The 25,042-nt window shown below is 41.0% G+C and overlaps 1 protein-coding gene across 1 annotated transcript in view; it reads right to left on the bottom strand.

Moving 5' to 3' along the window:
- Positions 1–15,802: 15,802 nt before the first annotated feature.
- Positions 15,803–25,042, bottom strand: part of LOC134357400 (chondroitin sulfate synthase 3-like) — a 247,743-nt gene continuing 238,503 nt past the window's right edge. The window contains exon 2 of the mRNA XM_063068948.1: positions 15,803–18,098. Within this exon, the coding sequence (XP_062925018.1) occupies positions 16,527–18,098 (1,572 nt within the window). The 3' untranslated portion in view covers positions 15,803–16,526. The remainder of the gene's footprint in view (positions 18,099–25,042) is intronic.

Below are 25,042 nucleotides of genomic sequence, written 5' to 3' on the forward strand. Positions count from 1 at the left end.
GATGGAGACGAGAGGGCGTACCGGAGTGAGATATACCAACTAGTGGAGTGGAGTCGCAGCAACAACCTGGCACTCAACGTCAGTAAGAAGAAAGAGCTGATTGTGCACTTCAGGAAGGGTAAGATGAAGGAACACACACCAATCCTCATAGAGGGATCAGAAGTGGAGAGAATGAGCAGCTTCAAGTACCTGGGTGTCAAGATCTCTGAGGACCTAATCTGGTCCCAACATATCAACATATAAAGAAGGCAAGACAGCGACTATATTTCATTAGGAGTTTGAAGAGATGTCAACGAATACAATCAAAAACTTCAATAGATGTACCGTGGAGAGCATTCTGTCAGGCTGTATTACTGTGTGGTATGTTTGGGGGAGGGCTACAGCACAGGACCAAAAGAAGTTGCAGAGGGTCGTAAATTTAGTCGGCTCCATCTTGGGTACTAGCCTACAAAATACCCAGTACATCTTCAAGGAGCGGTGTCTCAGAAAGGCAGTGTCCATTAGTAAGGACCTCCAGTACCCTGGGCATGCCTTTTTCTCACTGTTACCATCAGGTAGGAGGTACAGAAGCCTGAAGGCACACACTCAGTGATTCAGGAACAACTTCTTCCCCTCTGCAGTCCGATTCCTAAATGGACGTGAACCCATGAACACTACCTCACGTTTTAAGTATATATTATTTCTGTTTTTGCATGATTTTTAATCTATTCAATATACATATACTGTAATTTATTTATTTATTTTTCTTCTCTATTATGTATTGCATTGAACTGATTGCATTGCATTGCTGCTAAGTTAACAAATTTCATAGCACATGCCGGTGATAATAAACCTGATTCTGATTCTGATTCTGTATGGATAGTAATCCCTTTTAGCCCTGATTCTATTGGTGCATTTGTTCTTAGCCTAGAGTATAAATCTGTTACCGTTATCAATGTCTTTTACAGAATCATTGACATGAAATTTAATTTTACCATGTGGCTAACTTCCCCTTCCAGGTGGACGTGGATAACACAAAGCTAAATTGGAGAATATGATAAGGAAGTGGAATAAACCCCGTTCTTTGATTGTGATATTCGGAGTAATGACAGGCTGTAAACTGAAATTTTGTATCTGGACACAAAAACACAGGCAGCAACTAAAAAGCTTTGTAATCTAGGCAGAAAAGTCACTCGTTAAGGCTGAAACATTCTAAGAACTTTAGAAACTCATTTGCAGCCATAAAAGAGAATAAATTACATTCATTATTAGAAGGAAATGAGGATCAAATCGATCATTCAGTTTTGCTACTCCTCTTCAGATTGCAACCATTTTGTGAACCTGCCTTATTTTTCACAGTCACAGCTACTACCCGTACATAGTGAATGATTTGCATTACAGCAATATGAAGTGCAAATCTTTTAAAGGATATGTAAATTGACTTGACTCATATTCATTAATACTTCAAAGAAATGTCTTTGAACTGTAAGATAATAGAACTATGGAGGTTTACAGATCAGAGCAGATTGTTTGGCCCAATTGTGTGCGTATCTTTGCACTCAGGGTTTCCATAACCTTGGATATCAACTTGCTTCAATTATTTATCCAATTTCTCTTTAAAAGATTAAATAGTCTCTGCCTCAACCATTGGTAAAGTATTTCATGATTCAACAGCTTTCTGCATAAGCAAGGGAAATTCTGCTAATCTCCTTCTTACTGCTTAACGTAGATTGAAGACCCTTTGTCCCTGATCTCCTATCAGAGGAAATGGACGTGGATTTTTCAAATCATTTCCATGGTTCTAATTCAATATAGTCTCCTCTCTTCTGTGCAATCAGACACAAGTAAAACTTCATCCTTAATGGATTCTAGTTTATGACTGCCATTTTTGCACATTAATTTGTTAATGTACTTACACCAAGGTATAAAGTACATAACGAATAACATAACAAGCACCTTCATATTTATTGATTGAGTTCATTGGTTATTCTGGTATAATTCTAGGCATGTGCAAAACCACAATTTATAGACATCCATATTTATCTGTTTAGAGATACAGCATGGTAATAGGCCCTTCCAGCCCAAAGAGCCTGTGCCAATTAACCAACTAACCCATACATCTTTGGAATATGGGAGGAAACCCACACGGTCAAGGTAAGAATGTACAAACTCCTTACAGTCAGCAGTGAAGTTAAACCTGGGTCGTTCTGTGGTGCTGTACTATGCCGCTCCACTGTAAACATTGAAAATAATCGAAAGTAGTTCTGGTTTATTTGTTATTAGAAAAATGAGGACTTTCTGATTGCAAGACTTTAGTTTAAAGCTGATTGGGTGCAGAAGCTTCCAAAAGCACTAATGCTTACTGCAAAGTTGTCACATTGGAATGCAACAGAAGGACAACATGGTTCCTGTTTCTCCCCCATTCAGGTCAACTGGGAGTAATTCAAGACCAGTTGGAGCTCCCTCAAAGAAGTGAAATGCTTTCATTCTGTGTTCAGCTGGAATATGATGCCAGTGGCCATAACTCACACATCAATACCACATATGATGGGAATTGCCAGAGATTTGTGCAATTTCTTTACTTTAATTACTGTTGGGTGTGAGCATGGCCACTATCTATCATTCTTTATATTTTGCTATTACAAAAGCAGGTAATGGGGAAGACTGGCTTGCTAAATACTTTAAACTGTGGTTGTTTTTATGGTGTTTGTGAATCTGATTACAAGTGGATATAGAATGTTATATAGAAATGGTGGTGGAGGTCAAATCAGATGGCAATCAGTAGTGGATAATAGTAGTGGTAAATTTAATCATATTTAGGGATAAATGATGGGAACTAAGGTGAGATTATATTTGGGAGTTCAAATCACTTAGGTTGGGGTGTGAGCAGACAGCAGTCAATGGGGTAGTGATTTTAGGAAGAATGGTGGTCATTGGAAGCAGTCTGAGGTCAGTGGTGGGATCCAGCAGTAAATTTGGGTGGGGCGGGGTGGAAGATTACCTGGTCCCTCAACACCACCTCTTTAGTCAAGAAAGCACAACAGCGTGTCGACTTCCTGAGGAGATTGAGACTAGCGAGGCTCCCCCCTCCCCCCATTCTAACCCAATATTCCAGGAGCATCACTGAGTGTCCTGATCAGCTGCATCACCATCTGGTATGGGAATTGCAAGGCATCTGATAAAAAGACCCTCAAAAGACTGATGAGATGATCATCGGGTCTCTTTTTCATCCATCCAAGATATTTATCAAGAGTGTTATGTATGCAGGGCTCTTAGCATTGTCAATGATCCCTCCCATCCATCCAACAATCTCTTTAACCCCTACCATCAGGCAGGAGGTACCATAGCATAAGGACAAGGACTGTAAAGATGGGAAACAACTTCTTCCCCCAGGCTGTGAGACTACTGAACTCCATGACACCACCCAGGTCTCACCACGTATGAAATGGCAGTAACCTTATACTATTTACTTTTTAAATTGTTTCATAAAGGCACCTTATTATTTGTTAATTTATTTGTGGTAATATTACTTTTATGTGTTCTGAGTGTGAATTATATGTACTGTGTTGTGCACCTTGCTCCAGAGGAACATTATTTTGTTTGGAAGTATACATATATACGTTGAATGACAATAAAATTGAACTTGAACTTGAGATTAGTCGAGAAACATGAGCAAGAGGGTTGGGCGGGTACATGAGTGGTGGTGTCAGTGATTTGTTTATTATAGTCATGTATTGAGATTCAGTGAAAAGCTCTTGTAGACAGATCATTCCACGCATGTACATTGAGGTTGTGCAAAAGGCAAAGGAACAGTACAGAATATTGGTCTGTGGTGCAGAGAAAGTGCAGTGGAGGTAGACAAATGAAGTGCAAGGGTTGTGACAAGATAGACTGAGAAATCACGAGTTCCTCTGTACTATATTAACAAGTCTATTCAAGAGTCTTAGAATAGTGGGATAGAAGTTGTCGTTGAGCCTGATATTATGCGTTCTCAAGTTTCTGTACCTTTTGCACAATGGGAGGAGAAAAGAGAGACTGACTGGGGCAAAGAGGTCTCTGATCATGTTGGCTGTTTTCCTGAGGCAGCGGGCAATGTAAACAAAGTCAATGAAGGAGATGCTGCTTTTTGTGACAGACTGGGCTACTTTCACAACTCGCTACAATTTCTGGTGGTCCTGGGAAGATTGAGCAAGTGCGTTGAGAGGAACATGAGTGTTGGTGCAAGTATCTGAGGTCATGGAGTTCTGACTACTGTCAGATGTATCAGTATTACAGTGGAGTAAAGGGAATTATAGAGACATGAGAGAGGAGTTGGACAGAATTGATTGGAGAAGAACACGGGCAGGGATGACGGCAGAGCAGTGACTGCTGGAATTTCAGGAAGCAATTCGGAAGGCACAGGATATATACATCTCAAAGAGGAAGAAGTATTCTGAAGGAAAGATGACACAACCGTGGTTAACAAGAGAAATCAAAGCCAACATAAAAGCCAAAGAGAGGGCATACAATAGAGCAAAAATTAGTGGGAAGTTAGAGGATTGGGAAGTTTTTAAAAACCACAGAAGGCAACTAAAATAGTCAATAAGAAGGTGAAGATGGAATACAAAAGTAAGCTAGCCAATAATATTAAAGAGGATACCAAAAGTTTCTTCAGATACATAAATTGTAAAAGAAAGGCAAGAGTGGATATTGGACCACTGGAAAATGCTGCTGGAGAGGTAGTAATGGGGGACAACAAAATGGCACACAAACTGAATAAGTAATTTACATTAGTCTTCCATGGGGAAGGCACTAGTGGTATGGTGGCATTTACAGCTGTCAAGGGGCATGAAGTGTGTGAAGTTACCATAACTAGAAAGAAGGTTCTTGGGAAACTGAAAGGGCTGAAGGTGGATAAGTCACCTGGACCAGATGGTGTACACCCCAGAATTCTGAAAGTGGTGGCTGAAGAGATTGTGGAGGCATTAGTAATAATCTTTCAAGAATCACTAGATTCTGGAATAGTTTCAGAGATGGAAAATTGCAAGTGTCACTCCACTCCTTAAGAAGGGAGAGAGGCAGAAGAAAGAAATTATAGGCCAGTTAGTGTGACCTCAGTAGTTGGGAAGATGTTGGAGTTGATTACTAAGGATGAGGTCTCAGGGTACTTGGAGCCACATGATAAAATAGGCAGTAGTCAGCATGGTTTCCTCACTGGAAAATCTTTCCTGACAAATCTGTTGAAATTCTTTGAAGATACAACATGCAAGATAAACAAAGGAGAATCAGTTGGTGTTGTCTACTTAGATTTTCAGAAGGCCTTTGACAAGGTGCCATACATGAGGCTGCTTAACAAGCTAAAAGCCAATGGTATTACAGGAAAGATTCTAGCATGGATAAAGCAGTGACTGATTGGCAGGAGGCAAAGAGTGGGGAATAAAGGGAGCTTTTTCTGGCTGGCTGCTGGCGACTAGCGGTGGTCCACAGGCACCTGTGTTGGGACTGATTCTTTTTACGTTGTATGTCAATGATTTGAATGATGGAATTGATGGCTTTGTTGCAAAGTTTACAAATGATATGAAGATGGTTGAAGGGGAAGACAGTTCAGAGGAAGTAGAGAGGCTACAGAAGGACTTAAATAGATTAGGAGAATGGGAAAAACAAATGGCAGATGGAATACAGTGTCTGGAAGTGTACGGTCATGCACTTTGGTAGAAGAAATTAAAGGGTTGACTATTTTCTAAATGGAGAGAAAATACAAAAAACTGAAGTGAAAGGGACTTGGGAGTCCTTGTTCAGGATTCCCTCAAGGTTAATTTGCAGTTTGTGTCTGTAGTAAGGAAGGCAAATGCAATGTTAGCATTCATTTCAAGAGGACTAGAATATAAGAGCAAGGATGTAAATTTGAAACTTTATAAAGCATTGGTGAGGCCTCACTTGGGAGTATTGTGAGCAGGTTTGGGTGCCTTATCTTAGAAAGGATATGCTGAAACAGGAGAGGGTTCAAAGGAAGTTCACGAAAATGATTCCAGGATTGAGTGGCTTGTTGTATAAAGAGTGTTTGATGGCTCTGGGCCGTATTCACCCTAGAATCCAGAAGAATGAGGGTGACCTCATTGAAACCTATCGAATGGTGAAAGGTCTTGATAGAGTGAATGTGGAGAGGATGTTTCCTATGGTGGGAGAGTCTAGGACCAGAGGACACAGCCTGAGAAAAGAGGTGTGTCCTTTTAGAACAGAGATGAGGAGGAATTTCTTTAGCCAGAGAGTGGTGAATCTGTGGAATTTTTTTTTTGCCACAGGCAGCTGTGGAGACCAAGTCTTCATGCATATTTACGGCGGAGGTTGATCTATTCTTGATTGGTCAGGACATGAAGGGATACGGGGAGAAGGCAGGAGATTGGGGCTGAGAGGAAAATTGTATTAGCCATGATGAAATGGCACAGCAGGCTTGATGTGCCAAATGGCCTAATTCTGCTGCTCTATCTTATGGTCTAAGAGTGAGGTTACAGGGTGAGGTGTGTTGCTGGGTCTGGATAATAGATTTGTGCCTGGCCCACAAAAATGTCATAAAGGCAAGTACTTAATAGATTTAGCTGTTCTGCCCCCGCTCCCTGTTGGCTTTCACAAGTCTGAGAAATTGTCATCAATAGTATGAAAAACTATTCCAAATGTTAACTGCATTTATTGATTCTTTAAGGTTTCCTTCCAGGTCTCCCTATCTCATTTTGGAAAAATATTGCCAGTTATTCTTTGTTGCTGGGTCTAAATCCTCTGAATACCCCTGTGGAAGTACCTTAACAAGGATTGTAATGGTTCTAAAAGTTTCTCCCTACCAACATCTCAAGTAGATGAAAAATAGCTAATATATGCTGTCCTTTCAGTGATGCCAAGATCAAATAAAGTTACAGTTTGCACAAAAGCCAAACAGTGCAAAGATGGCAGGTTTTCTTCTCCAAAAGACATCAAATATTTTACACATTAAACAGTCATAAAAGAAGACAAGGCCCAGTTTAATAGGAGTGGAACAAATTTGAAGCGCTGCACGGTCTAATCCAGCTTTTCTTTTCTTATCTTCTATTTAATTAATGGAACTAAGATTCTCTAATTTTTTTGATGTGATCTGAACTCTACCATAAGGTGCCATATCTCTGGGTTATTAACCAAGCAACATAATGACATTATTATCAATACTCCATCATGCACAAATGCCCAGGATTCAAGGCAATGCTCCCAGATGGCTGATTGTCATCTGACAACTCTTCAGATTTTACTGTAGTTTATCAAATGAGTGGGGCAACAGGGATTTCAGAAAGAAACTTGTATTCCACAATCTGAATCTCTGCACATTTACATCTGAATTTCAAGCAACACACATAAAAGTTGCTGGTGAACGCAGCAGGCCAGGCAGCATCTCTAGGAAGAGGTACAGTCGACATTTCTGGCCGAGACCCTTCGTCAGGACTAACTGAAAGAAGAGCTAGTAAGAGATTTGAGAGGGGGAGGGGAGATCCATAATGATAGGAGAAGACAGGAGGGGGAGGGATGGAGCCAAGAGCTGGACAGTTGATTGGCAAAAGGGATAGGAGAGGATCATGGGACGGGAGGCCTAGGGAGGAAGAAAGGCACCCCTACAAAATCTGAATTTAGTTTTATTTGTGCGCATGTACCAACTGAAGCTTTAATGTCACAACTGGACAAGTCATTTTAAAGCCTGCAGCTTGATCTCTGATAGAACCCAGCATCCAACACACAAAAGTTCGCAGGCAATCATGGCTGTACCTACACTGTTGTCAGAGTGCAAGTCATATAGTGGGCAGCAACCATTATGGCACAAACATGAGAACTTCTGCAGATGCTGGAAACCCGAAGCAACACACACAAAAATGCTGGAGCGACTCAGTAGGTCAGGCAGCATCTCTGGAAAGGAATATACAGCTGACGTTTTGGGCTGTGACCCTTCTTCAGGACTGGATTGCAAGGGGGAAGACAACAGAATAAAAAGGTTGGGGGGGGGAGGAGAAGGATCTCAGCTGGAAAGTGATAGGTGAAATCAGGTGGGTAAGAAAGGTAAAGGGCTGTAGAGGAAGTACTCTGATAGGAGAGGAGACTGGACCACGGGAGAAAAGGAAGGAGGAGCGGATCCAAGGGGAGGTGATATGTAGGTGAGAAGAGGTAAGGGACAAGAGTGGGAAATAGATTAAGAGGGGAGGGGGAGGGAATTGGAGGCTACCCAGATAGAATAAAAGTTGTTGCTCCTCAACCCTTGGCACAAGAGGAGGCGATGGGCCAGCATGTTGGGACAGGAATAGAGACGGAGGTGTCAGAAATGGACCAGAGTGGAAGTTAGAGTTCCATGAAATTGATGAGCTCAGTTGTCAATGTAGCAGAGAAAGATTTGGGGAGCGTTGCCGGGGAAGGCTTGGAACATGGACTATTTAACGTAGCCAATGAAAAGGCAGGCATAGCTGGAGCCCAGGGCTACCCCTCGAGTCTGGACTATGGGGGAAGAAATCATTGTGGCACATTGTTGAGGGAAGCTCCATTCTGATGTGGCTTTATGTCATGCAGGTTGTAAGATGCTTTAATAATTTCATTCGAATGCATTGAAAGCATCTCCTGGCAGTCCTTTTGTCTCAGCATGTGGATATGACTTGACGGATGAGTGTGAACTCTATTACTAGCAATGGTTTGGGGCATTATTATCAGTGTTTTGGGCTTGTCACAAGCATTTGGGCTCCCCTCAGATTGGTTCACTCTTGTCTTGATTTCTGGCATTATCAGACGCTTTTCTAGATTTTTTTTCACATAATGCTCAACTGAAAGTATATTGATCCTATCCTGGCAGAGATAGCTGCAGCCTTAATGTGCTGTCTAGAGGTATGAAACCTCTCATTAGCAGGTTTTCCTTCCTGCTCAGCTGATACGCTCTCATAAGGAACACAGCAGGCTGCCGATGGTTTAATGCTTGTGAGCTTTGGGACTGCTCTTCCAAATAACCGACAGAGGGAGGGAGATCTATGCTGCACTGTGCTTCATGCTGACTTTGATGGGCTCTTCATCTCCTATTCCACTTCTGTTTCATCTGACTCCTTAATTCCTGATCATAGATCTATTTTTCTCCTTTAGATACAAAAGTGTTTTCTCTTTCTGTTTGAAAATAATTGTGTTCTATTTAATCTTCTTACTTTAATTTCATTTCCATTACCCATGTTTCTACTTTTCTAAGAATGATTACTTACGTGATGCTCTAGATATCCTCAATTTATCTCAATTGCCTCTTCACTGAAGATTGGGTACATGTGACTAAGCTACTTAATTACTACATAATTGAATATATTTTCTAGCTGTGGAATTTTGTTACCAGAACAGAGGATAGATTTACAAAGACATGATTTGTGTCCCACAAGTGAGCTGGCCTGATAACTCACAAGCAACAACAGACAGAGTCTTCATTATGTATGCTGTTTGTACTCCATGTTAAAAATTAATTAGGCAAGTGGTAAGGAAAGAGGTTTAATGGTGCACTACAATCCTTTGTGAAATGTTTCCAATGCAGCTTCAGGCAATGAGTGGCAATTAGATTTCTGAATTTCAGGTTTAGTTTTCTGCTCTTGTTATGTGTATCTTGAGAGATGAAACATCTGCAAAGAGAAAGTAAAATACTGTAGATGCTGGGAATCTGAAATTAAAAAAAAAGAAAATGTTACATATGTTCAGCATGTCAGGTCCTGTGCAGATGTTTAATGTTTCTGGTACGACCATTCAAAATAATCTAAATGGCAAAGCCAAATGGAGAAACTTTTAAGAAGGTGACACGTATAAAATGTTCAGCTTTTTGTTTTTTTTCCCCACATTTTCTGAATGTGCTCCCAACCGAGTTCCTTTCCTGGATCAACCTATACTGTCCTTTCTTCCACTGATTCTGATCTATTGGCTGCATTTTAACCAAAACAGCTTTCAACCTGCTGGAGCAATACACACAAAATGCTGGACGAGCTCAGCAGACCAGGTAGCATCTATGGAAAAAAGTAAACAGTCGATGATTCGGGCCAAGACCCTTCATCAGGACTGGAGAAAAAAGATGAGAGGTCAGAGTGAGAAAGTGGGAGGAGGGGAGGAAGAAGTACAAGGTGGTAGGTGATAGGTGAAACCAGGAGAGGGGGAGGAGGTGAAGTAAAGAGCTGGAATTTGATTGGTGAAAGAGAAAAAGGGTTGGAGAAGGGGGAATCTGATAGAAGAGGACACAAATGGAAGAAAGGGAAGGGGGAGGAGCACCTGAGGGAGATGATGAGCATGTAAGGAGATAAGGTGAGAGAGGGAAACAAGAATGGGGAATGACGAAGGACAGATGGGAGGCAATTACTGGAAGTTCAAGAAATCAATGTTCATGCCACCAGTTTGGAGGCTACCCAGACGGAATATGAAGTGTTGCTCCTCCAGCTTGAGTGTGGCCTCATCAGGGCTGTACAGGAGGCCGTAGACTAACATGTTGGAATGGGAATGGGAGGTAGAATTGAAATGGGTGGCCACCGGGAGATCCGGCTTTTTCTGGTAGGTGCTTGATGAATTGGTCTCCCAATCTATGTCGTGTCTCACCAATACACAGGAGGCCACACTGGGAGCACTGAATGCAGTAGACAACCCCAACAGACTTGTAGGTGAAGTTCCACCTCACCTGGAAGGACTGTTCAGGGCCCCGAATGGTAGTGAGGGAGGAGGTGTATGGGCAGGTGTGTTCTGCTAGCAAAGCTAAGTACCAGGAGGGAGATCAGTAAAGTGAGACAAGTGGACGAAGAAGTATCAGTGGGCTGGGATGAGGGACTCGTAAATCTGCTGTGAGAACTTGCTATCTGTGAAGAGTATGCTAGCCACCCTACAACTGCTGCATTATTCCCACTTGTTTTAAACCCTGGTAACAACAGTTACAGCTCAGGGCAATATGTGCACTCGTTTGCATTGGGCTTACAGTCCTTTAATGCCTTAGTATGTATTTAGAGACAACGTATTTAACATACCTGAGAGAATTAGATGCAGCATCTCCAAGTTTGCGGATGACACGAAGCTGGGTGGCAGTGTTAGCAGTGAGGAGGATGCTAAGAGGATGCAGGGTGACTTGGATAGGTTGGGTGAGTGGGCAAACTCATGGCAGATGCAATTTAATGTGGATAAATGTGAAGTTATCCACTTTGGTGGCAAAAATAGGAAAACAGATTATTATCTGAATGGTGGCCGATTAGGAAAAGGGGAGGTGCAACGAGACCTGGGTGTCATTATACACCAGTCATTGAAAGTGGGCATGCAGGTACAGCAGGCGGTGAAAAAGGCGAACGGTATGCTGGCATTTATAGCGAGAGGATTCGAGTACAGGAGCAGGGAGGTACTACTGCAGTTGTACAAGGCCTTGGTGAGACCACACCTGGAGTATTGTGTGCAGTTTTGGTCCCCTAATCTGAGGAAAGACATCTTTGCCATAGAGGGAGTACAAAGAAGGTTCACCAGATTGATTCCTGGGATGGCAGGTCTTTCATATGAAGAAAGACTGGATGAACTGGGCTTGTACTCGTTGGAATTTAGAAGATTGAGGGGGGATCTGATTGAAACGTATAAGATCCTAAAGGGATTGGACAGGCTAGATGCAGGAAGATTGTTCCCGATGTTGGGGAGGTCTAGAACGAGGGGTCACAGTTTGAGGATAGAGGGGAAGCCTTTTAGGACCGAGGTTAGGAAAAACTTCTTCACACAGAGAGTGGTGAATCTGTGGAATTCTCTGCCACAGCAAACTGTTGAGGCCAGTTCATTAGCTATGTTTAAAAGGAAGTTAGATATGGCCCTTGTGGCTACAGGGGTCAGGGGGTATGGAGGGAAGGCTGGGTTCTGAGTTGGATGATCAGCCATGATCATAATAAATGGCGGTGCAGGCTCGAAGGGCCGAATGGCCTACTCCTGCACCTATTTTCTATGTTTCTATGTTTCTATACCTACAAATGCACATAGGTTTCTTGGCAGAAATCTTCCATTGTACCATATCGGCAGATAAGGTTCACTTAATAATAGCCTGGCATTACTAAGCTTGCTCCAAAACCTTTCTTTCCCAATGTCACATTTGCAGATAGATCACAGAGGAAGTGTGTTGTATAGCAGACTGGAAGGACAAAATGAATAGTAGTGGAGATGTGGGAAACTGAGAGGTGCCAGTTAGGAGGGAAAATCTGAATCTTGTTCTGCAGCATTTTAATAAATTGGTACTCAAACCTGTCCAGGTACTAGATATCCAAAGAGGCACATTTTTCCTCCTTGTCACTTCTAATTAGATTTTCTTTAAATTTAAGATGACACTGCCAGTTCTGGTACTTGTTAGTCTGAGGAAACAGCTCCACTTCAACTCTCTGCACTCTCCTTGAATCTGAGAAATTTCAGGAAGGTTTCTCATTCATAAAAGTCTGATTAACATAGGGGTATCTCAATATTTCCAGTATTTATTCTGATGATTACTATTGCTACAATCCTTCTGGGGCAGAGAACAAAACAGCTTGTGGTCTTTTGCATTTGAAACAAAGTTTTTTTAAATTACTTCACATTTGCCTATCTAATTGCTTGCTGTGCATGCATGTTATGTTTATACAAGGAAATCCAAATCTGTTTGAAGTGAAGAAGCACGATGGTCAGCAGGTTCCCAAGGAGTAGTATTCCACAGACCAAGTGCTGGTATGTCTCCTTGAATGGTTGGCGTGAGCCAGGGGTCTGTTTCCATGCTCTATTAACACTTGAGGTCAGGCAGCGTTTGTGGAGAGAACAATTAAATTAACTTCTTGCATTGATGACCATCAGCCTGTTCCGAAACAGCCATGTTGAAGTAGGATACCAGTGTTTGAGGTTTGCTTCAGTATCGTATCACGATTATAATCATTTACCTCTCACCTGACCCCTTACCACTCCAGACAACTATCAGGGGGCACTTACAATGACTTGCATCTCCAAACTCCTGTGCTGACTGACCAACCTGACCTTAATCCTTATGCCTTACCATTGGCATCAACTTCCAAGTTGTTGGCAGCTATGGAGTTGTGATATTGTAAACAAAATAAGCAAAAAGATCAGCACTTATATACTGCTTTAGCAAAGGACAATGGCAATTTGAAAGCTGGGTATAGAAGCCACCACATTTCACAAGTTTCCCTCTCTTAGTGGCCAAAGCAAGTATAGGTTTCTCTCTCCTCCATCTTTCAGCCTGCTTGCTTCCACACTCAATGGTTCATCCTCTAATTCCTGCCACTGGGAACACAATTCCAACACCAGATGCACATTCCTCTCTTCTTTTGGCATTCTGAAGGGAGTGCTCCATCCTAGAATTAATCCCCTTGTCACAGGAACACTTCCTTCATCTTGTTCATTCCCACCATCTGTGGTTCCAAGAATTTTTCAGATGAAGCTGTGAATCGCTTGCATTTCTTCCAATTTAGTACAGTACATTTGGTGATCTCTTCTACACTTGAGAAACCAGACACAGATTAGGTTTTGATTTCCCAGAACATCTTGGTTCAGTACACTAAAATGCCTCTGGGATTCTAATCAGCCTTCAGAATAATTCTTCAATTCCACTATGACCTCTGTCTTTAGCTGCCAATCCTATTCCAGTCTTCTGCTGTTTGTGTCAGAACTGATCTGGCCTTTGTCTTGCTCTTGTTTACCAGGACAGAAAGCATGACAGCACACGGACAGCCTTGGAGTGTATCTAATAGACATTCCCTCTGTTCTTTCTACCCTCCCTCCTCTTTGCAACTGGAAGCACACTTCTCCAGTTGTTAATAACTCTACTCCCTCTCCACAGATGTTGATGTTGTGTACTTCCAGCATAGCCTGTTTTAATTTCAGCTCAAAATGATGCTAGCTCTGTATCATGATACTAAAATTTCACTAGTCCATCTTCTTACTGACCCAAGATAGCTACTCTGACCCGGGTCAGTATTCTGGTATTCCACCTCTGGTGCCTGCATTTTGAAAGATGGTACAAAAATTAACCACAGTGAAATGTAGGTATGAAGCAATAATCAAAGTGGCATGCAAAAGTTTTGGGCACCCTGGTCAAAATTTCTGTTACTGTGAATAGTTAAGTGACTGGAGATGAACTGATCTCCAAAAGTCATAAAGTTAAAGATGAAACATTCTTTCCAACATTTTAAGCAAGATTAGTGTATTATTTTTGTTTTGTACAATTGTAGAGTGATAAAAAGGAAAGGAGCGCCATGCAAAAGTTTGGGCACCCCAAGAGATTTGAGCTCTCAGATAACTTTTACCAAGGTCTCAGACCTTAAATAGCTTGTTAGGGCTATGGCTTGTTCACAGTCATCATTAGGAAAGGCCAGGTGATACAAATTTCAAAGCTTTATAAATACCCTGACTCCTCAAACCTTGTCCCAACAATCAGCAGCCATGAGCTCCTCTAAGCAGCTGCCTAGCACTCTGAAAATTAAAATAAATGATGCCCACAAAGCAGAAGGCTATAAGAAGATAGCAAAGCGTTTTCAGGTAGCCGTTTCCTCAGTTCGTAATGTAATTAAGAAATGGCAGTTAACAGGAACAGTGGAGGTCAAGTTGAGGTCTGGAAGACCAAGAAAGCTTTCCCAGAGAACTGCTGGTAGGATTGCTAGAAAGGCAAGGCAAAACAAAACTCCCGTTTGACCGCAAAAGACCTTCAGGAAGATTTAGCAGACTCTGGAATGGTGGTGCATTGTTCTACTGTGCAGCGACACCTGCACAAATATGACCTTCATGGAAGAGTCATCAGAAGAAAACCTTTCTTGCCTCCTCACCACAAAATTCAGCGCCAGAAGTTTGCAAAGGAACATCCAAACAAGCCTAATGCATTTTGGAAACAAGTCCTGTAGACTGATGAAGTTAAAATAGAACTTTTTGGCTGCAATGAACAAAGGTATGTTTGGAGAAAAAAGGGTGCAGAATTTCATGAAAAGAACACCTCTCCAACTGTTAAGCACGGGGGTGGATCGATCATGCTTTGAGCTTGTGTTGCAGCCAGTGGCATGGGGAATATTTCACTGGTAGAGGGAAGAATGAATTCAATTAAATACCAGCAAATTTTGGAAGCAAACCTCACATCATCTGTAAAAAAAGCTGAAGATGAAGAGGATGGCTTCTACAACAGGATAATGATCCTAAACACACCTCAAGATCCACAATGGACTACCTCAAGAGGTGCAAGCTGAAGGTTTTACCATGGCCCTCACAGTCAAACATCATCAAAAATCTGTGGATAGACCTCAAAAGAGCAGTGCATACAAGACGGCCCAAGAATCTCACAGAACTAGAAGCCTTTTGCAAGGAAGAATGGGCAAAAATCCCCCAAACAAGAATTGAAAGACTCTTAGCTGCAGAAAGCATTTATAAGCTGTGGTACTTGCCAAAGTGGGTGTTACTAAGTACTGACCATGTAGGGTGCCCAAACTTTTGCTTTAGGCCCTTATCCTTTTTAGTTATTTTGAAACTATAAGAGATGGAAATAAAAAAAAGTAATCTTGCTTAAAATGTTAAAGAAATGTGTCATCTTTAACTTCACGCCTTTTGGAAATCAGGTCATCTTTTACTCACTTAGCTATTCACAGTAACAGAAATTTTGACCAGGGGTGCCCAAACTTTTGCATGCCACCGTACTTTCAAGAACATTTCCAATACTTCTAATAATACACCCTGCTAAATCCAGAGATGACTTGACCAATGCAAAAATTACTAATAAAATAAATAACCACCCACTTCATTAATGCAGCAGTATGTTCCTTGTCAATGATGTTCATTAAACTAACAAAAACAATTCAACCATGTTTAGGAAGTCAAATAATGTTATGCAGATATTTTATTATAAATAGGATTGTTCTCAGATGATTTCTAAGCGGCAAACTGTAGGGGCATTTAAAGACACAAAGCTAAAGGAATGAAGATACATGCCTACTTGCAGCATGTTTCCACTTGAAGAAACCAGGAGTCATCTAAACTCGCTGTACACATTACACGGAATACATACATTTCTGACAATTAGAGCTTGGTCACCAGTACCTGTAATCTTGTGAGAATATATTCCCACATAAAAGTTTTTAAAAGCAAACATACAATCATACATTTGTTCACATAGTTTTTTTTTAAAAATACTGCAGATGGTGAATGTCAACAATTTTAAAGTCTGAACATAAATTAAAAAGTCTACAATAGTTCTTTCCCACTTGAAGCTTAAAGCACTTTTGTGGCATAATTTCCAACATATCAGTTTTGATTTTGGAGTTCAGATTCTGACACAAGAAGCACTTTTACAAAGCCTGCACGAGGAATGCAACTGACAGAACTCTCAGGTGTTTTGAATCTCCCCAGCTTAGGCAAAGATCAAAATAACCCATTTTCAAAGCACTTTCCATAGGACATTAAAATATTCATGAATGTTATTCACCTTGTCTTAATGCTTTGAAAATCTTCTTTGGAAGAGGTGACTGGAGAACCAAAAGCATAATAATGTAAAAATCTGAGGTAAAATCCTTTGAAGAGTGAGATAAGGAGCTTGAGTGTCAGGATATAGTTCTATTGTATCCACCATTTAAATGCTTTTCAAGCCAGAGTTCAGCCAGCTGCATTGTTGATCCAAATGTACTTGCTTTGGACCCTAGACACATCTTGTATTGCTTAGGATCTATATTGGGATCACAGTGAACAGGGTGGTAAACATGGACAACCCCAATTTCTTGGCTTCTAAAGGCATTCAAGCCGGAAGAAATCACCTTAGTAAAAAGATCAACATCTTCCAGGCCCCATCCCTGAATGGAGGTATCAAATCCACCAACTTGCAATAAATCGCTCTTGTATATGCAAACAATTCCAAAGCCATAATCCCTCCAGAAACCGGTCTTCTTTGTGAAAACAAAGTTGTTATCATTTACAGGGTTACTACCATAAACTATTTTTGGGTCATACTGACTAAAGATTACAGGAAAATAAACTTGTTCTCCCTGAATTGTATTGTCCCTACATCTTTGCAGAAAGTCTGGCGTAAAAATTAAGTCAACGTCACAGAAGAGCAACAAACTGTCATTGTGAAATGAAGAGGAACCCATTTCTAGTGCCAAGCCTCTGGAGAATTCTCCCCTCATTGGGAGAATTGTCATATCTGCTTTAGGATACTTCAGGTTAAGTTCTTTCATTAACTCCATGTGATTGCCTTCATTTGGGACTGAATCAGAATTGAATAACAATATGGATAGTTTTACATTCTGCTTTTGAATAAGGCAAGTTTTCTCGAAGTTCTCCATGAACCGCACAAATATGTCGTACCTTCCAGTGAGAGGGACTAGGATGTGAACTTTCTGGTCATTACGTTGCTTAAGCTCTTTGGTGCTCTCTGTGAATTGGAATGGTGAAAAGATCTTCAGTGAGTTTGAGAGGAAGGAGAATGACTGAGCATCATTGTTTATACTTTCCGCAAGCTCTCTGGCATTAATTTCTTCAGCCTCCTTCATGAATGGTTTACTGAAAGATTGTTGAATGTAAGCATGGCGTCTCACAGGAACAGTCACCTTTCTTCCTTTGTGTTTCTTATAAAGTAGCAACAGATCCATGATATACTCTGCTCCATGCATGGGATTAACTCTGCGGTAGCCATACTGAATTTCTTTAAACTCAATTACACGTCCCCTGGTCTTGGAGTTCCAGTTGATCATTTCCATAATTTGCATTATGGTGTCATCCAGTGCTGCACGCAGCATGCTGTTGATGCCTTGCCGAGGGATTTGTGTTTCTACCATGCTATAAAGGTGTTTCCCAGTCAGAAATTCCCACTCAAGGACCTCGTTCCTATCCTGCGGCTGGAAACGCATAAAAGAAGGCATCATTCCAAGTTGTTGATCCTCCCTGCGCACTTCAGTATTGCTCAGCTTGCTCATAGAAGCACTTTCTCGATGCAACAGGATGGTCCGATGGCGTAGTTCTGAAACTTTACGGGTTAGCAAATAATTATGCAGTCTGTACTGATAGGAGGGCCGTTTGTTGGGATGGAGTGTTATAGCGTTATGAATCTTGCTGTTGTGCAAATCCTGAATGTATCCCTTTTTGTTGTGCTCGTAATTTTCATAGAACAGCTGCTGCATCTGTGGATGTGAAAGAGAAAATTAGTTTGAGAGAGTACAGCATATCTATGTACATGCATTTTTTCAAAACACTTTTTCAGATTATATTTTGTAAACAGTACGTAAATTAACAAGTTCCATTAAGTTTTTTTTTAGCTGGTCAGTTGCTGGGTAAACTGTATGAAAGGTCTTCGATTGAATGTTGCTGTTTTAACCACTACAGGTCCAACCTCCATCACAAACTTCTGAGGGTTTCCATGTTTGATAGATCATAAAAATGATACAATTCCATCTCAAAATTAAGAACTGCATTCAAACCAAAACACAACTGACCTGGTAGACACTCAATTTTCAGAATATTTTAATTCCAAAGTCTTGCTGCATCTAATCATGACAATTGAAAGGGATTTTTTGATTGCAAGCTCTTTTAATGCTGTCATGAGCAATTGTTTACAAATCCATTCAATTGTTGCCACCTTCGTTTTCAACGTCTATTGTTCAATTATTTCTTTTCATAAATTTGGCAAAAGACAACTTAAAGGTCAAGTGGTACTATTCTTGCCATTATAAGAAAGATTCAACTAAGCAAAAGTGGTTGAAGTTGACAAACACTGCAATATCTGTACAGTGTAAATCTGAAAGAACTGTCAACTCAGAATGACGGTAATCAATTAGTTAAATGAAAACAATAACTATGCAAATACATTAATTATAAGAAGCCTGATGAACATCTGGTAAACAAATGCAAGAGTCATTTGTGGCATATGGATGGCTGATAGAGGAGTTATTTCAAACTGGTAGCAAAGAAGCCTAGCAAAATAAAACTACCACTTTTCTGACCTTGGTCTTGCATTGTCAGACAGTTGACTTGTCACTGATTCATTGAAAGATGGGTGCAGGGCAATGCTAAAACAAAGTCAAAGTGATGCCAGTTGAAGCTCAATCCTTCAGTGAAGAATGATCCGCAAATTAAGTGAAAAACTAAGTTTAAAAATGTTCTGATAATTTCCTGATAGCAATGCAAGGAGACATTTGGCCAATGTGTACCTTTAAAATTACTAATCGCATCTGACTACATCAATATGGGCTGTAATTTGCATAGGGAAATGTTTATTTTGGACGAGGACTTTTGGCTCTCTAATGACGGATCATAGCAGCTGTTGGCACTGAATGCTCTTCCATAGGCAGTTAATATAGGGCGTAGCAGTTAGTTGCCCAGAGCTCAATTCTGATGCCATCTATAAGGAGTTTGTATGTCCTTTCCATGAGTGTTTGGGTTTCCTCAATGTGCTTTGGTTTCCTCCCACATTCCAATGGTCATTGTAAATTGTAAACTGTCCTTTGATTAGACTGGAGATAAATAGATAGGTTACTGGGCAGCAACATTCCCTTTAATTGACCTATTTGAAGGGTATAATGAAATAAAGTACTACAAAGAAAATTTTGCATGTTTCATAAACTTCTAAACATAGACAGCATTAGCATTCAGCAGGGTGGCAGTTTATTAACAATGAGCTACCAACTCCCATTCTGCTACAATTTTTAAACAGGGTTGTAACTGGAAACACGAGCTATGTAAATACATTGAAGCTCTAAAATGTTTCAAAGTAAAGGCTGTGGTACATTTATTATTTTAGAAAAAAATGGATTATATTCATTAACACAATTAACTGCAGGGTATTTTGCAATTATATTAACATAGATTTCAAAATTATATTAGGATAATTTCAATCTTATATTAACATTATATTAAAGAAAATATACACAGCAACAAAGGCTGTGTGAGTGGGAGCAATTCAGTTACTGCACGACTGTGCACACAGGGAACAGTGCTGGGCAGTGCAGCTCGTTGGGCTGGAAGGGCCTTTTCTGAATAAAATAAAAACAAATAAATATGAACTAGGAAGAGAGCTGGTTATTCCAGACCTGGGCTAAATGCAAGAAGACCAAGTTACAGCAAGCAATATGGCTGAGCTGGGTGAAGATTACTGCAGAGTGTTCCTGATTACCCCAGAATGTTTTTCTGCTGAAGAACCATCACAACTTAAGTTCTGAACACACGAGATTCTGCAGCGGCTGCAAATCTTGAACAACAAACAAACAAATGCTGGAGGATCACAACAAGTCAGGCAGCATCTATGGAGGGAAGAAACAGTTGGGCCTGAGACCCTTCAGCATGACAGGAGAGGAAGGTAACAGAAGTCAGAATGGGGGGGGGGAGGGGAAGGTAAGGTAAGGAGTATTGTATCTGGTGCTCCCACTACGGCCCCCTCTACGTTGTTGAGACCCAATGCAGATTTGTGCACTATTTGGTTGAACACCTTTGCTCTGTCTGCTGCAAAAGGCAGAACCACCTGGTGGCTACCCATTGCAATTTGACTTCTCATTCTGACATGCCTGTTCATGGCTGCCTCAACTGCTATGGCCTTGGTGCATGGAAGCAGGGGGAAATTGGTTTACAAATATTGTATTTTATGCCATCCTCTAGAACTCCTAAGACACGATGGTTGTACTAGCAGGGGCAATGGTCACCCAGTGCAACATATCTGTTACCTTTGTGACTTGATTTTGAGCAAGTACTTGCCCTGCCGTCGAGGTGGGAAAATAACAGAAAGGAAGAGCAGGAAACGTTGCACCAACTTTCTTGCAGTTCAGTTGCCATAGTTAAGATTCTGTAGTTAACAATAATGCTTAGCCTTAACCAGGGGAATAATCTCACATACAGCTTAGAATAAAGATGCTACTCATTTTAGCAGTATCTCTGCAGAAAAAAAAAGCAGATAAGAAAGCATTTTCACAACTGCATTATAATGAGTGCTTTAGGCAGAAACATTACACTGTATATTCTGTGAAAAGTGGATCAGTAATTTTAAATTCCTTGACTGTCTATGATCTCTATTGGGACCAGCACCTAAATGCTATTTCAAAGAAGGCACGGCAGCACCTCTAATTTCTTAGAAGTTGATGCAGATTCGGCATGTCATCTAAAACGTTGATAGACCTCTATAGATGCACAGCGGAGAATATCCTGACTGCATGATTCGTGTCCTGGTACGGAAACACTAGAGCCCAAGAAAGGAAAAGCCTACAAAATGTGTACAAAGCCCTGTTTATCACAAGAAAAGCCCTCCCCACCATTGAGTCCCATACCACCAGGTTTAGGAACAGTTATTACCCTTCAACTCTCAGGCTCCTAAACCAGCATGGACATCATCCAACTCAACACTGAACTGATCATGGAACACAACCTAAGGATGCTACAGCTCCTGTCCTCAGTATTATTTATTAACATTTATTATTATTATTACTTACTTCTTTTAGTATTTGCACTATTTGCGTATTTTTTCCTTGATTCAATTGCACTTCTTTGTTCTACTGCAGGGGTCCCCAACCTTTTTTGCACCATGGACCAGTTTAATATTGACAATATTCTTGCAGACCGGCCGACTGAGGGGGGGGGGGGTTCAAGTAGGGTTAAACTCACCTCAACATGTCTTTTACAGTTAGGGTTGCCAACTTTCTTACTCCCAAATAAGGGACAAAAGTAGCAGTCAAACACGGGACACTTGTGTTTACCCAAGAAAGACTACCATGACCATGAAGCCTTGTGCGGGCACCTGTGTGCGTATGCGTGACACGCACATGTGACATGCGCATGCGTGTCCGTGCCAATTTTTTGTCCACAAATCAATTTTGACTTAATCTTCCCGACTACACTGTACATACATTATTTCTACTTTATATAGGCTGTGTATTTATCATATCATTCCTGCTTTTACTATATGTTAGTGTTATTTGGTATGATTGGGTAGGTTATTTTTTGGATCTGGGAACGCTCAAAAATTTTTCCCATATAAATTAATGGTAATTGCTTCTTTGCCTTTATGCCATTTCGGCACGAAAGGTTTCATAGGAACGCTCTACCTTAGCAGGGGAAATATGGGATAAGGGCGGACCCATATGGAACAAACCAATTTAGCCCAATATACTGGATGTCGCGGCAAATACGGGTCAGTTGGCAACCCTATGTTCGAGTTCAACAGTGCGTGACAGGGAATGAGGAAAGGTGCAGCTGACTCATATCGTTTCCTCACGGCCCGGTAGCACATGCTTTGCGGCCCAGTACAGGCCAGTCCGCAGCCCGGTGGTTGGGGACCGCTGTTCTACTGTACACCCTTCCAAGGAGATGAATCTCCGGGTAGTATTTGGTAGCAGACACATACTTTGAGAATAAATTTACTTTGAAACTGCTATGCTCTGCTCAGTGAGGCACCTTGATCATCTACAGCAGCTACTTGGGAGACCTGCTTTCAGGTAAAATGTAATGTAGCTCAACACATCGGTAATTGATGATGACAGGAATGTGACTCATGACATCTGATCAAGGAAAGTACATCCTTGCCCGGCTGCTCAGTTCCATCATATGAATTATGCACATCAACAATCAGCAAAGGAGGTTCAATTATACTTGGGCAGCCTGATTGTAGCTAATTAACATGTGAAATTAGAGTCTGATACTGATTACTGTGAGACTTCGACAGATAAAGAAACTTAATAATCTAAAGAGAAAACTGCTAACCATCAGAAATATTTGGAACAGTAGAAAGAAAATAAATTAATCTTTGAAAGATATAGATTTTGTTCAGATTTACTTTTAGGTAAATTTGTTTTGGTGGTCTCACAACATTTTATAATAGTGCATAAACTAGTGCAAGTTGTTATTGTTCAGCATCAGCTGTCATTTGTCTGGGAACACCATTTATTACATCATGCTTTAACATAGTCATTGAATTAATTTTAATATCTGCACAATTAATCTGTACAAAGGGCTGCAGGTGTTCCACAAATATCAGAATTAATTCTCTTCTATATTTCTATTGTGTGAGTGCAAATGGGAATATTGATCTATTTAAGGAACTGTTAGAAGTTACAGTGACATTGTCTTGTGTATTGCGCTGAATCATAAATGGACCAATGCAGCAACTAATGCACAAATTTATACTTCATCACGATCAACTGTGACTTGCATGTTCCTGTCTATGATGAAACCTGCTATTTTAATATCCTTGGGGACCAAGGACTAATTAGCAAATTAAGAATTCTATCGATTTCTTGAAGTCCAAGAAGCAGCTGCCACCACAAAGCTCAATATCTCTCACTTGAAGTGGCGTTCAGCTTGGTTTAAATTCAACACTACGAACTACCTAGCTTCACCAAAGCCATTACTAGACTGACAGTGTTTTATTAATTTTAGGAATAAAAGTGCCTTCTATAGATAGAGCTTGTTGCAGTGTGATGAGACCACTCCAGAAACATCTGCTAAGTTCAAAGATTCAAAGTATGTAGTATGCATTATCGAAGTATGTACGTAGCATACTACTCTGAAATTTGCCTTTTCCGCAGTCACAAAACAAAGACCCATGGAACCAATGTATGTTATTAGCACTATTCTGTATGTGTAATAGCCATTTGAATTACTGAAAATCTCCCTTGCACAACTCACAGATCATTTGAGAGTACGGAATAAAATTCGCTCTCATGAAAATTGTGTGGGGAAAATAAGTAAATAAATCAACACAATTTTTTTTAAGATTGCTTTTCTTGATAGATGTACAGATAATGCAGCTTCATGTTACAGAAAATCATGTATTCTAGGAACCTGTTTTCTAAACTGTCACCAATATCCCCCACCTCATAAAGGCCTGTATGATATTATCTAAAAACAAGGTTTCTCTATTAATCTTCAATGCACTGTACCATGTTTATTCTCACCCTTCATGGTCTCTTGCACTATAAATTACTTGAACATTCATGTAGAAAAATATACAGCTATGGGGATTTAAAACTGTCAGATTTAAACATTTAGATGGACATGGTTTCAAACCAAAACACAAGTGTCAGTGAAGAAGATGATTTTACTTTCAACTGAGAAACTACCAATCACATGTAGCCCTTTATCTCTTTTGGCGATCAATATTCCAGCTCTTTACTTCACCCTCTCTCCCTCTCCCGGTTTCACCTATCACCTGCCACCTTATGCTTCTTCCTCCCGCCTTCCCTCCCCCCCACATCTTCTTAGTCTGACTCATTTCCCCTTCCTTTCCAGCCCTGATAAAAGTTCTCAGCCCGAAATGTTGACTAATTACTTTCCTATTGATACCACTTGCCCTGTTAAGCTCCCCCAGCATTTTTTGTGTGTTGCAACACATACAAAATGCTGGTGGAATGCAGCAGGCCAGACAGCATCCATTGGAAGAAGCACAGTCGGCATTTCGGGCCAAGACCCTTCGTCAGAACTAACTGAAAGAAGAGATAGTAAGAGATTTGAAAGGGGGAGGGGGAGGGGGAGATCTGAAATGATAAGAGAAGACAGGAGGGGGAGGGATAGAGCTAAGAGCTGGAAGGCTGGATGATACCATTATGATATGTCTATCCATGGCCTCCCCTACTATCAAGATGAAGCCACACTCAGGTTGGAGGAACAGCACCTTATATTCTGTCTGGGTAGCCTCCAACCTAATGGCATGAACATTGACTTCTCTAACTTCTGTTTATGCCCCTCCTCCCGTTCTTACCCCATCATTTATTTATTTATTTTCCCTTTTTTTCTCCTCTCTCTCTCTGTCCCTCTCACAATAACTCCTCACCTGCTCTCCATCTTCCTCTGGGCTCCCCTCCCCGTTTCTTTCTCCCTAGGCTTCCCGTCCCATGATCCTCTCCCTTCTCCAGCCTTGAATCCCTTTTGCCAATCAACTTTCCAGCTCTTTCCCTCTTCCTCCTGTTTTTTCCTATCATTTCGGATCTTCCCCTCCCCCTCCCACTTACAAATCTTCTTTCAGTTAGTCCTGACGTAGGGTCTCAGCCCAAAACGTCGACTGTGCATCTTCCTACGGATGCTGTCTGGCCTGCTGCGTTCCACCAGCATTTTGTTTGTGTTGTCTGCATTTCCAGCATCTGCAGATTTC

The sequence above is a fragment of the Mobula hypostoma genome, chromosome 16 (assembly GCF_963921235.1).
Source record: "Mobula hypostoma chromosome 16, sMobHyp1.1, whole genome shotgun sequence".
Classification (NCBI taxonomy): Eukaryota; Metazoa; Chordata; class Chondrichthyes; order Myliobatiformes; family Myliobatidae; genus Mobula; species Mobula hypostoma.